General features: G+C 62.3%; 1 protein-coding gene across 1 annotated transcript in view; it reads right to left on the minus strand.

Annotated features, from left to right (window-relative positions):
* Window positions 1–254: 254 nt before the first annotated feature.
* TSPOAP1 (TSPO associated protein 1) overlaps window positions 255–12,629 on the minus strand; it is a 28,386-nt gene continuing 16,011 nt past the window's right edge. Inside the window, exons 17-32 of the mRNA XM_066364662.1 lie at window positions 11,432–12,262; window positions 11,124–11,275; window positions 10,405–10,782; window positions 10,082–10,321; window positions 9,570–9,752; window positions 7,608–8,570; window positions 6,884–6,983; window positions 6,637–6,788; window positions 5,531–5,699; window positions 5,082–5,126; window positions 4,555–4,587; window positions 4,306–4,409; window positions 4,149–4,220; window positions 3,822–3,932; window positions 1,335–1,442; window positions 255–1,043 (exon numbers count right to left, since the gene is read on the minus strand). Coding sequence (XP_066220759.1) covers window positions 996–1,043; window positions 1,335–1,442; window positions 3,822–3,932; window positions 4,149–4,220; window positions 4,306–4,409; window positions 4,555–4,587; window positions 5,082–5,126; window positions 5,531–5,699; window positions 6,637–6,788; window positions 6,884–6,983; window positions 7,608–8,570; window positions 9,570–9,752; window positions 10,082–10,321; window positions 10,405–10,782; window positions 11,124–11,275; window positions 11,432–12,262 — 3,689 coding nt within the window. The 3' untranslated portion in view covers window positions 255–995. The remainder of the gene's footprint in view (window positions 1,044–1,334; window positions 1,443–3,821; window positions 3,933–4,148; window positions 4,221–4,305; window positions 4,410–4,554; window positions 4,588–5,081; window positions 5,127–5,530; window positions 5,700–6,636; window positions 6,789–6,883; window positions 6,984–7,607; window positions 8,571–9,569; window positions 9,753–10,081; window positions 10,322–10,404; window positions 10,783–11,123; window positions 11,276–11,431; window positions 12,263–12,629) is intronic.

Raw genomic sequence — 12,629 nt, forward strand, 5'->3', positions numbered from 1 at the left:
GCCCCAACTCTAAACACCTGGCCCTGCAGCCAGTGCCTCGGGACACCACCCATCCTTCCTCCTTAGAGGAATTGCGGGAGCTGCTTGGTCTTCTTGCTGTTCATCAGTTTTTCCTCCAGGCGCTCTGGGGTGCAACTTCTAGGTTCTCAAGTCCAGCATGACCCGCCCCTTGAGGTTGTCCCTGGCCCCGGGTAGAGCTCAGCATGGGTTTTGTGAAAATAGACTTTATTATAATAAAATGTCTTTTTAAACAAATGACCCCACCTTTCCTCACGCCTGGAGACGGAGGTGGGGCAGGGTTCAGTCAAACAATCTCTCACCACAGCAGAGGGAACATGCAGACACACTCACCCAGCAGGCGGGTGGGGACGGATGGTTCGGGGCAGGGCGGCGAGCCCTACCCCACTCTGAACTGGGAATGTATGAAAATAGCTGCATAAATCTGTCCTAGTCCCCAGCCCCGGTCTCCGACGGGGGACAGAGGAAAATGATGCAAAAAGAGAAACTGAATCCGATGAGCAAAATAAGGCAAACCCAACTCCTGCCTTCTGCCCATTGGCCCCTGGGTCTCTGGGGTTGGGGACACACCGGCCAGAGGCCGGCTGGCAGGGGGGATGGCGCACTCTGGGGGTGGGGCAGGCTCACTTTGGCATGGCCTTTCTCCTTCCCGGCCTGTGCAGTGGGAGCGAGATGGAGGAATCGGGACTGAGGCACTGAGTATGTACATATATACATGGCTCCACCGCTGCCGCTGGCCCGTGGGGAGGGGCTCGGGACAATCCAGTGCAAAGGTTTCCTTCAGGGGAGGGAAGACATGGTCGGTAGAGCCAGCGCCATCAAAGGGAGCCCTTCCTTCCCCCAGGGTCCCTGTCCCGGGAGCAGGGCAGGCCAGAGAAGGGACTAGTAGTATCATCGCGTGGTGAGAAACCAGGCATAGGAGCGTACACTAAGAGTCACAAGTCCCCGGTCCAGTCCTGGCTCTGTGACTGAGGTGTTCAGCCACCCTGGCGAGTTACTTCCTCTCTGGGCCTCAGTTTCCCCTCCTGTAAGAGGAAGGTGCCCATTCAGAGGATTCAACTCGCAAGGGCTCATCTGGCTCCGACCTTCACCACGTCTCTGGTTCCATTCCACAGAACGGAATGCCAAGTGCCACAGTGTTAACTCAGAGGAACAGAAGTCTGGGGTCTCCCCCGATATCCCTCCACCCCCGACCGGGACAGTGATCTGGGGCCTCGGGGCCACTGCTCCCTGCAGGACGAGCCAGAGCACTAGTCCTTCTTTCCAGAGCCCAGTTTCCTGAAGAGCTGCTTCCCCTTGGAGAGGAGACCCCGCACCTTCTCGCTTGTGCCCTGTGGCCCCCCCAGTTCAATCCTGGGGAGGCGGCCCGGGTCACAGGGCCAGCCTGGAGGCACTCGGGGCCCTTGTGTTGAGTTGGCCCAGTCCTGGAATGTGAGAGAAAAGGGACAAGGTCAGGGCCCAACTCCCTGCCCTAACCTGACTCTTCTACCCTGCAGCCTCAGGGGCCTCCGGCCCCCCATGTCACAGAGCCCCACCACCCACCACTGCCCCACACACAGAGCACAGAGACGTGGACGAGACAGTGATGCTGAGGGCACTGAGCTAGGAGTCCGGAGGGACAGAGGCAGAGTCGGCTGGGACCTGGGCTAGCCCCTGCCCTGTTCTGGGTCACTCTATAGGGTACTGGCCTGACAGAGCTCAAGTACTTGGACCTGACCCTCAGGATGGGTACCCCAACTTCCCCATGTCACCCCCTCCACAGAAGGGAGAGCAAACGCAGGACGGCATAGAGGTAGCTGTCCTCTCCGGGGCAGGTGACTCTGCACCCTCAGGGCCAAGGAAGCGCCCCTCCAGGTGAGCCCGCCCAGGGCCTTCAGGGAGTGAGCCACCAGGACTCCCCTGGAATGGCCCCTGGGAGGGCGTGGGGGTGGGGGTGGGTGACAGGCGTCACTGTCACTGTCCCCAGCACAAGTGTGGAGGCTGTCCCTCGCCAACTCTCCTCGCTCCATCTGTAGCTGGGAGCGCTCCCCCTGCCAGAGCCCACCCAGACAGGGCTGTGTGTGGCCTCAGGACAGGGCCTGGGGGAACAGAAGTGCCACTACCAGAACGTCTCCCCTAACACCCTGGACTCCCACATTCCCCACCACGTTCCCCTGTGCCTGGCACATCCCTTGGCAAAAGTCAGGCCTTGCCCGCCTGCATGTTCCCCACACCCCACTCTGTACTTCCTTCCTCAGTTCTCTCCTTGCCACCAGAGCCTGGGGTCTCCTGGCCAGAGTGGGCCACGGTGCCCAGACCAGAGCAGGGAGCTGTGTGCCCAGCCTGGGCCCAGCCCACCAAGGCCCCAGTTAGGTAGCAGGGCCTGCCATCAAGAGGTCTGCCAGCACCTAGAGGTTACAGCATCTACTGCCAACCGCCGAGCTGACGGCTGGCGCTGCCCACTCCGTGCCGGGACTCCTTCCACAACATCCCATGAAGAAGGGGTTGGTTGTGGAGGAAACAAAGGACGTCTCTGAGCCCCGGAGATGAATGGTGTGGGGCTATCGGTGGACTCCAACTGTTTAAGCCTCCCCAACTCCCCGCATTTTACTCCCCTTAGCAGAAGGAACTGAGAAATGGAAGTAAAATCATGCATCTGATCCCCTAAAAGGTCATGACACAGAGGACAAGGGTGGAGACACTATTATTACTGATGGTTTTACAGTGTCTTCTTTCTGCCACCAATACTAATCATAATATTATAATACCATCACCATATAGTATCATAATACATTGAAGAGTCATAATATGAATGTCACGTAATATTCTATAAGCCGTATGTGTTACAGAATCTGAGGAGTCAGCTAATATGGGGCATTCTACACTAAGATGACATGTATTCCTGTGATAGCTGGCACTGGCCAAAGGCAAGGGGAGGGGATGGTCTTATACCCAAACTTGGCTTGGAGCAAAAGCCCCCATTTCCTGGAAGAGCCAGGTCAGCTCCAGCACACGAGACGAAGGAGTGCTGAGGGATTACGGTGATGTGAGAAGCGGGGAGCACATGGACACAGGGGCCGGTCCCCCACTTACATGTTGCTCTGTCTACATAGATCTATCTCCAGCTAGCACTGGACTCTCCTCTTCCTCGTTCTCTGAAGAACAGGGAACAAAGAGAGGAGTTGGGTTATATAGACAGACCCACAAGTTCTCCGCCCAGTCACTTGGCCGCCACGTCACAGGGGCTGGTCCTGCTTTGCATTTTCTGTGCCTTGCCTTTGCCTTTGAAGCGAATGCAGATGGAAACCTAGGGTTCTCTGGTTCAGGCCTCCTTACCCTCTCCCTTCCCTGTGACGCTGGAGCTTTCAGGGTCCCCCACCCACCCCAAGAAGAGGCAAGCTATCAGAATGGGAACCCAGGAAGCTGGGCCTTGTGGACAATGGGCTTTAAGAGGCTCCTGGGAGATGGGGAGATCCGCAGGGTAGGGAGTCCCTGCACCAGGACTGTGACCAGCTGGAGGTATGGGGGACACCGGGTTCTGTTCCCCAGGCCCCCTCACCTGCACCAGCCCCAGGGTGTGGGCAGCTGGGCTGGGGGTCGGGTGGCGGCATCACCCCTCTGCAGAGAGGGGTCCCCGCTTCCTAGGAGGGAGCTGGGCCTGGCCGGGCTCTCTTTGACAGGAACTCGGCAGTGCCAGCCTGGGCACGGGGCCCAGCTGGCTCATCAGCCCTGCGCCTGCACCCCTCCACTGCGCTGCCCTGGCCCGCACCACACAGCAGGGCAGAGGCCCCACTGTCAAGCAGGGAGCCCAGCTCCTCACTGACCTGACCCTCGGCCTGGGGCGTCCCAGGCTCCCTGTGTGGGCCGCCTGTCTCAGGCCCGGGGACCTCCAGGAAGTTGGATGGAACCAGGCCCCTCCGTCCGTTCAGTTCCCCCTGAGGAGGAGACAGGGATCAGACCGAGATCTGGAGAGAGGCCTCAGCCCCGTCCCCTGGACCCGGAAGCCACTGGAAGAAGAGGCTGGGGCCATCTGTCATGGGAGGGGACCTGCTCGTCCTCCCCGCCCGTCGGAAACCCTGGCCCATGTGCTCCCCAGCTCTGGGGAGCGCTCTCTGAAAGCTGAGCGGGGGCATGCCCCCCCACATTCTCACATAGTAGAAGCCGTCATCGTCCATGCCCCCAAACACAGTGATGACGTCCCCTGCTCGGAAGGAAAGCTCTGCCTGCGGAGAGACCAAGAGGTCGGTGTCAGGCCTGGGGGCCCCCGCCACCACCCCTGTTGGCTGGGCTCTCTCTGAGGGTCCTCACCTCCACATCCATGTTGGGGGAGCTCTCCCGGGGGTTATAGTCAAATGCAGCCACCATGGAGCGGGGGACTCTCAGGCTGACAGACGAGACCAGCTGTGGGGGGCCTGCAAGGGGAGGGAAGAAGACTCGGGACTCTGCTGAACCCCTAGTCACCACCTCCCCCCCCTAGTTGTAGCCCCTGAGGAGGGACCAGAGGGACTGGCCGGCCCCCCCTTTCCCAGTCTCCCCTGCACAGGGACGGTCCCTCACCCACACAGTGCTGGGCAGGACCTTCTGACTCAGCTGCGGAGAGAATGTGTGAGCCCCGCCCCTCGCGGCCCCGCCCCTCGCGGCCCCGCCCCTCGCGGCCCTGCCCCCTCGCGGCCCCCGCCCCTCGCGGCCCCCGCCCCTCGCGGCCCTGCTCTTCCCAGGCTGGGGACGGTGCAGGGCAGGCTGGATGCTCAGCCTCACGTCGGGATGCAGGAGAAGGATGCTCAGAGAGACATGAGCCCAGCCCTTTGGTTTGGGTAGTGAACTAAGGCTCAGAAAGGAGAAGTGACTTCCTCCAGGTCCCACAGAATTTATAGTCAAGTGCTTTTTGGAACAGATGTCCCAGCAAGCCTCTCCCTCTCCCCATTAAAATAAACTACCCTTCTCGAGAAGGGACGGACGTGGTGAAGGTCTATCCTGATTACCTTTACCTGCTCAAAACCCCACATGCGTCTCCCCAGGGAGCCACGCAGTGACCCTCATCCCCACTCGCCCTCCCAGGTTCCCGAAGGAGAAGGGGGTCTCACCTTTCTTGGAGCGGCGGGGCTTCGGGGGAGGCCCAGTTATGCGTGCTGTGGAATACAGAAAGGGACCGTTCCCTGATCCAGGAAGGCAAGTAGAAGTAAGAGAGAAACCGAGGCAGGGGATAGGGCAGTGACTCTGGAGTCTCCTCTGGGGGCCATGCCAGGGTCCCTGCGCACAAGTTTCTAAAGAGCATTCTTCTCACACCCACAAATCCCAGGATCCAAATACAAAGCCCATCCCCCTCACAGCGGAGCCCGCTCCATGCGGCAGGCTCACTGCCATGGCCATGGTGGCCTCAGTCTCCGTGAGGCCTGGGGGCTCCGCTAAGTTCCATAAATGAGGCATCTCACCACTCCACACTCACGAATTCTCCACATTCTAGACATACAAGGCTGAATTGGAACTGGGGGGGGGGGGCAGGACATGGATAAGTGACAGCAGCAGGTCATACCTGAGCCCTCACCTAGAACATCTGGGGACAAATATCTCTGCTGAAACAGTTGATGTCTCTCTGCAGGACTGTCCACAGCCACTTCGGCCACCATGTTGCAGGGGATGTAGCCCGTCCGGCCCGCACCTTCACCCCGGTAAAAGCCATCGGCATCCTTGTCCCCAAACACCTGGAGGCAAAGACCAGTCGTTTCAGGAGGCCAGTTCAGCTTGCTCCCAGTGCCCCAGGCCCCAGCCCCACAGCACGGCCCCTGCAACTGCAGAATGCTCTGCATTTTCAGACCGTGGGACAGAAAGTAGGGAGAGAGAGCCAAGAATAGGATCAGAGAGATGACAGAAAATAACCCTTTCTGTATTATCATCACCCACTGTCTGCATGTCCACTCCTCCAGCCCACCCCAGACTAGATCTCCCAAGCCTCAGAGCAACAGCAAAAGCCTTCAATAAATACTTAGCAGCAGCCTGATCAAGCAGTGGCACAGTGGATAGAGCATCGGCCTGGGATGCAGAGGACCCAGGTTCAAAACCCCGAGGTCACCGGCTTGAGCTCAGGCTCCTTCAGCTTGAGCATGATGGGCTCACCAGCTTGAGCACGAGGTTACTGGCTTGAGCTTGGGATCATAGACATAACCCCATGGTCACTGGCTTGAAGCCCAAGGTCGTTGGCTTGAGCAAGGGGTAACTGGCTCAGCAGGAGTCCCCCCCCCCCCCGCCCCCGTGAAGGCACATATGAGAAAGCAATCAATGAACAACTAAGGTGCCGCAATGAAGAATTGATGCTTCTCCCTTCCTGTCTGTCCCTATCTGTCCCTCTCTCTGTCTATCTCTGTAAAAAAAACCAACTTGGAAGCGTAATAAAAGTCGTGATATTAACCACAGCAGTTGCATTGGGCTGTGTGCATCGAGTCATTCAAACCTGAAAGAACCCTGTGGGATAGACACTAACACTATCACCATTTTACCAGTGAGGAACTGAAGCCCAGAGGAGTTCATCTATTCAAGGTCACACAGCCAGAAGCGGCAGCCCCACCTCATCTGGCCCAGGCACGGCTGTGATCTCTCCAAGCAGGAAAGGAGGGATGAGGAAGGACCCAGACAGGGAGTCACCTTCAGGATCTGGCCCTCCCGGAAGGGAAGCTCTTCTTCCCCAGCATCCGGGTTGGGTGACATGGACACGGGGTCATAGTCAAATAAAGCCACAAAAACCCTGACAGGTAGGTCCTGGTAAGCCAGCACTTCTGGGAGGCTCCTCAGAGGCTCTGTGGAGAGTTTGGGAGAAAGAGCAATGATGGTGAGCTCTGGCCAAGGGGTGCAAAGGCCTCCTCCACCTACCACAGTCCCATGAGGTGCTCACCCAGCTCAGCGGTGCCCAGCCTGGGGGCCTGGGCCCCTCTCTGCAGGGGGCCCCTCCTCCCAGAGTTGTCCTGCCCTCGGGGCTCCTCAATCTCTGTTGCCTGCAAAGAGGGGGCAACAGAGGGCAGAAATGTCACCCCGTGCCTCCGGCGGGCCCCACAGCGGGGGCAGGACCCCACAGTGCTCCCCAGCTCTGCCCCGGCAGCATAAGCAGCACAGCAGAGCGGGGACACAACATTCCTCTCCTGGAGTTTGGGCCCAAGCTCACTGGAGACTTCAGATGCCCCCTGGGGGGAGGCCGGGCGGTGGGGCCCGGCTCCAGACACCCTGGCAGATGTGTGCAGTACGGGGGGGCTAAGGTGAGATCTCGGAGTTGACCAAGAAGCATGTGAGAGGAGGGCCTCTTCTCAGCGTCAGGGTCGGTGACGCTGGACATCACAGTCGGTGTCCTAAGCAGAGGAAAGAGCCACCCTGCCCAGAGCAGGGGGCTGGCTGGCGGCAATTGGCGACTAATAACAGAATATTGTGCATCCCAGTTCCGATCGGCAGAAGCAGCAAAGCAGTGGAATGTGGGTGAGAGACAGGTGAGGGAGCCCAGAGGCCCAGCCCCACCTCTGCTGATGGAGGCGGCAGCGTGGAATGGGAGCGGCCGGTGGGCAGCAAGCAGAGCCGCCGGCAGGCGGGCGGGAGCAGGCAGGGGCGGCCCGCGGGGGGTGGGCACGGACCCGGGAGGCTGGCTCCTTGGCTCTGCCACTTGCGCTTCGGCCTCTGCGCTCTGGCTCCCCTTTCTCCCAGGCCGGGAGGCGTGAGGAGGGGGTGAGGCCAGGACCGGCCTTCAGAGCCCCCCTGTGCCTTCCTCCGGGGGCCGGGCCCCAGGCCTCCCCGTCTCCGAGGTAGCAGGAGCTGGCGACGCCGACACCCCCGCCGCCTGCCTCCTGCTCGTCCTCAGAATCATATTCGATGCTGATCTCCAAGCTCTTGGGGGAGAGGCAGCTGGCCAGGCTGGATTCTGGGGTCCGGCCACGCGGGCGCCTCCGAGAAGGGGCCATTCGGCCTCGCCCGCCAGCCTCCGGTCCACCCCTGGTGCCCTCGCCTGCAGGTGGGCCAGCCCTCTCCCGCGTGGGGCCGGCTCGTCCGGAGGCCTGGGGCCCCCCGTTGCTGAGGAGGCGGCTGCACTGCTCACGGGGATCTGGGGACCGCTTGCGGTTTGGGGGCTTCTCAGTGGAGCTACTTCCTCTCCTCCAGCCGCTTCCACCACCTAGTCCAGGCATGGCTTCCAGGTGGTCCCCAGCACTGAAGGGCTCAGGAGACAAGGGACACGGTCCAGGTCCTTGGGGTTGACTGCCATCACTGCCCAGCCTCAGCAGCACAGGCTCAGGCCGGCTGCGATCCTGAGAAGAAGGGCCTGCCCCTGGCTTTTCCTCCTCCTCCTCCTCTTCCTCCTCCTCCTCCTCCTCCTCTTCCTCCTCCTCCTCCTCCTCCTCGGGGATGCTAAAGAGCTTCTTGCGGCAGAACTGCTGAAGGGGCAGCTCCAGGATCTGCTCCAGGATCTCCTCGTCACTGTCAGTCTCGGAGAAGGGCTCGGACAGGGGCTGGGTCTGGGGCTGGGGCAGGGGCTGGGGCAGGGTCTGGGGCTGGGGCAGGGGCTGGGACTGGGTCTGGGTCTGGGTCTGGGGCTGGGGCAGGGTCTGGGGCTGGGGCAGGGTCTGGGGCTGGGGCAGGGTCTGGGGCTGGGACAGGGGCTGGGACAGGGGCTGGGGCTGGGACTGGGGCTGGGGCAGGGTCTGGGGCTGGGGCAGGGGCTGGGGCAGGGTCTGGGGCTGGGGCAGGGGCTGGGACTGGGTCTGGGTCTGGGTCTGGGGCTGGGGCTGGGGCAGGGGCTGGGGCAGGGGCTGGGGCTGGGACAGGGACTGGGGCAGGGGCTGGGGCAGGGGCTGGGGCTGGGGCAGGAGCTGGGGCTGGGGCAGGGTCTGGGGCAGGGTCTGGGGCTGGGGCAGGGGCTGGGGCAGGGTCTGGGGCAGGGTCTGGGGCTGGGGCAGGGTCTGGGGCTGGGGCAGGGGCTGGGGCAGGGGCTGGGGCTGGGGCAGGGTCTGGGGCAGGGTCTGGGGCTGGGGCAGGGGCTGGGGCAGAGGCTGGGGCTGGGGAGGAGGACAGCAGGAAAGAGAGGTCCATGGAAGAGGGAAGAGTTGAGGGAAGAGTTTGCCCTCAAGCAACGGCAGGAGTTGCAGTCAACCCCATAGCCCTCCCGCACCCTCCTCCGAGAGGAAGGACCAGAGAGGCAACTGGCTCGAAGTCACACCGTGTACCCGGCAGAGCCAGAGAAAGACGGAGGGGACACACCCAAGGAACAGGCTGCGGGGTCCACGAGCCCTTAGGAGCAGGCCTTGCCTGTAAGAGCAGAGAGGGCTCCCGCCCCTGCCCCACCCGGGGGCTCCCAGCACAGGATCTCCGAGGCAGGGTGCTGCCTCTGGCGGGCGGGGTGACAGAGGTACAGCAAAGAGCTCCTCATGCTCCCCTCCCTTCCCGGGCGGGCACAAGCCCACCCCGAGCCACCTCCTGTCTGCGGCTCAGGACAGGGCCCGGGCCACACACCTGGAATGCTGCTGGCTCTCAGGGTGGCTGGCGCATGGGGCAGAGGTCCTGGGAACCCGAGGCCGAGGCCCCCCAGCCCCTCCTCGCCCTGTTACCTTGGGCCCATTCTCCCTGACGCTGCTGCCAGCAACCTGCTTCCGGAAAGGGCCAGCCCTGGGACCCATCTCCTCTTCCTCCTCCTCTTCCTCCTCCTCTTGGATGTCTGACAGATCTGAGTTTCGGCCATGGTCCCCGAGGGAGTTCACCAGACAGACCCCAAGCTCTGCCACGTCCTTTTTCTGCAAGAAGTGAGACAAAGGAGAGGTGGAAGGGCAGTGAGGGGCCTGGGGCTGGGGGCGCTCTGGGAGGGTCACCCCTGCCAGGATGAAAGGGCTCTCTTGGCAGAGGGAGAGAGGGCCATGGCCCAAATGGGGGTATACACGATACGGGCGGAGGACAAGGATGGCGCCAAAGGGCAAGGGAACTCTGGGAAGATAAAGTGGCCAAGAGACAGGCACACAGCACAGGCCGGGGAGACACCAATGGAGCCGGTGACCAGACTTTGGCTGGTAGGACGCAAGGAGACAGGCTGCAGTTCTCTGAGGTGGCAGTGTCCCTAACCCCGTACCTCAGCCCCAGGCCTCAGCCCAGCCTCTGTGTCCCTGCCCAGGCTGGCCTTGACACAGGGCACCTTCTGGGCCGGTGCTCCCTCTGTGGGGCAGAGTGACGGACAGGCCTCTCCCGTGGTCCGCCCAGCCTCCTCCCGGGCCAGGGAGGGAGCTGCAGGGCTAGGAGCTCTCTCACCCACGGCGGGATCACGGGCCCTCCTGGCCTCTGAAGTGCCCGGCGCAGCTGCCCCAGCGTCCTCCTACAACGGGAGGCACTGAGCAAGGGTCCAAGCCCCAGGCCCCTGTCCCAGTGTCCACCTGCTCCCCGCCCCCAGGAGGGTACCTGGGGGCAAGGTGCTGGCTGCTTCTCCTGCGATCCTTTCAGCGTCTCTCCGGGAGAACTTGCTGGGGCGGCCCCAAGGGGATCTTGAGTTCCCTGGCGCTCAGGGCACCAGAGGGGAGAGCTGGGGTCGCCAGGCCCAGGGGAGGCTGGAGCAAGGGGCGTTCTGGCCTCTGAGCCTGGTCGTGGCGAGGGGCAGGGGACCCTGGCTGGCAGGCAGGCCGCGACCAGGGCCGGGGCAACAGGGGCTGAAATGGAGTCGGCCGACTCGCCGTGGGGCGACATGGTACGCACGGCCACCTCGCTGCACACCTGCAGCAGCTGCAGCTGGGACACTTCCACCAGCACGCTGCCTGCTGTGGGCGAGGCCACCTCCATGATCTGCAGGGCGGAGGGAACACAGGAGGGGACACAAGCTCAGATGGCCAAGTGGGAGGACACAGCAACAACAGTGGTGAGCAGCATGTGCCAGGCGCCAATGGGAAGCCCGTGGGATGCCTCATCTCATCAGCCGGCCTGGCCACAGGGCTTCAGGGGTAGAGCGGTTTTTTTAATCCCAATGACCAAAGCCTGTGCTCTTAACCAGTATGCTACCTAGTGCCCAAACGCCGGGGGCCAGGCACCACAGTGCCAGGCTGGGGAAACCAGGCCTCCGAGAGCACGGCAGGGAGAGACCCACGTCCTGCTCCCGGGGACAGGTGGGCAGAGCGCCCAGGCTGTACCTTCTGTCCATCTGCGTAGACGGCATAGCCTGTGACCCGGACGCCATTGGAGGTGCCAGCAGCATCGATCGTTACTGGGAGCCAGCTGATGAGCAAGATTCCCGGGGAGGGCCCCGGCTCGACCTGCACATCCAGGGGGGCATCAGGTGGGCCTGCAGGAAGGGGACACAGACCCAGTGATGCAGGACATCTGCCGCCGGAGACAGCAGCCCATCCCCTGGAAATGCCAACAGCATGAGTCTCCCCTTCCGCCATCACCCATGGCCATGACCCCCCGGGTGTGACAGTGGATGCCCGAGCCCGCATACCTGCTGGGAGTGTCGTGAACTTCAGGGTGGCAGTCCGCTGCTCCGGTCTCTCCCAGCCTGGTTCCCAGGACCCTCCAAGTGGGAGCTGAGCCTCCACACGGGCCTGATAGAGTGTGCCAGGCTGCAGGTGGCAGAAGGTGGCCCAGTAGGTGCTGGGGCGGGCAGGGGAGCACTCTTCCCCATTGAGGTAGATAGCATGAGCCAAGTTGCTATTGCCGGGCACCCAGGTGATCTCAGCAGATGTGGCTGTCAGTCGATGGACACGCAGCTGGCTAGGTACCACCCCGGCCCGGGCACCCACCGCCAAACAACAGCGCAGAGGGTCCGAGCTGCCCCTGCTGGTCAGGGCCTGCACAGAAACACGGAGGGGCTCAGCCCGCAGGTCCAGGTTCTCCAGCACAGCCTTGGGGGGCGCCCCGGGTCCCAGGGCCTGACGCAGTTCCCCGTTCACGCAGACACGGTAGCCGCTCAGCTCCACTGGCTCAGGAGGCGGCTCCCAGGCCAGCACCACACTGTGGGCCAGCTGCTTGAGGACGGCCAGACAGCGGGGGTAAGGCGCAGCCAGGGACCCGCCCAGGCCCTCGGGTGGGGGGCTCAGACTGAGCTCGTCCCCTGTAGCCTCCTCCTCCGACCGGGGCTGGCTGTGTGTGCCCATGCTCTGGCCCCTGCCGCTGCTGCCGCTGCCCCCTCCGCTCAGGAAGCTGAGCTCAGGGCCTGAACTGTGGGACCGTTCGGCCAGCTCCGAAGGCAGGGAGGTCAGGAGGTCATCGTCGGACACACGCTCTACAAAATTGGAAGGGACCAGGCCCCTTCGGCCATCCATGAGCTCCCCTGGCAGAGGGAGGGCAGGGAAGGGGAAGACAGAGAGGAGGTAGAGAAAAAGCCAGTTCAATAAATGCAATCTAGCAAGAGTCAGTGGATGAACTTAAGCTTTTTATTTATTTTTTGTATTTTGCTGAAGTGAGAAGCAGGGAGGCAGAGACAGACTTCCGCATGTGCCCGACCGGGATCCACCCGGCACGCCCACCAGGGGGCGATGCTCTGCCCATCTGGGGCATTTCTCCGCTGCAACCAGAGCCATTCTAGTGCCTGAGGTGGAGGCCATGGAGCCATCCTCAGTACCTGGGCCAACTTTGCTCCATTGGAGCCTTGGCTGTGGGAGGAGAAGAGAGAGACAGAGAGAAAGGAGAGGGGAAAG

Source organism: Saccopteryx leptura, chromosome 2 (genome assembly GCF_036850995.1).
Source record: "Saccopteryx leptura isolate mSacLep1 chromosome 2, mSacLep1_pri_phased_curated, whole genome shotgun sequence".
NCBI lineage: Eukaryota > Metazoa > Chordata > Mammalia > Chiroptera > Emballonuridae > Saccopteryx > Saccopteryx leptura.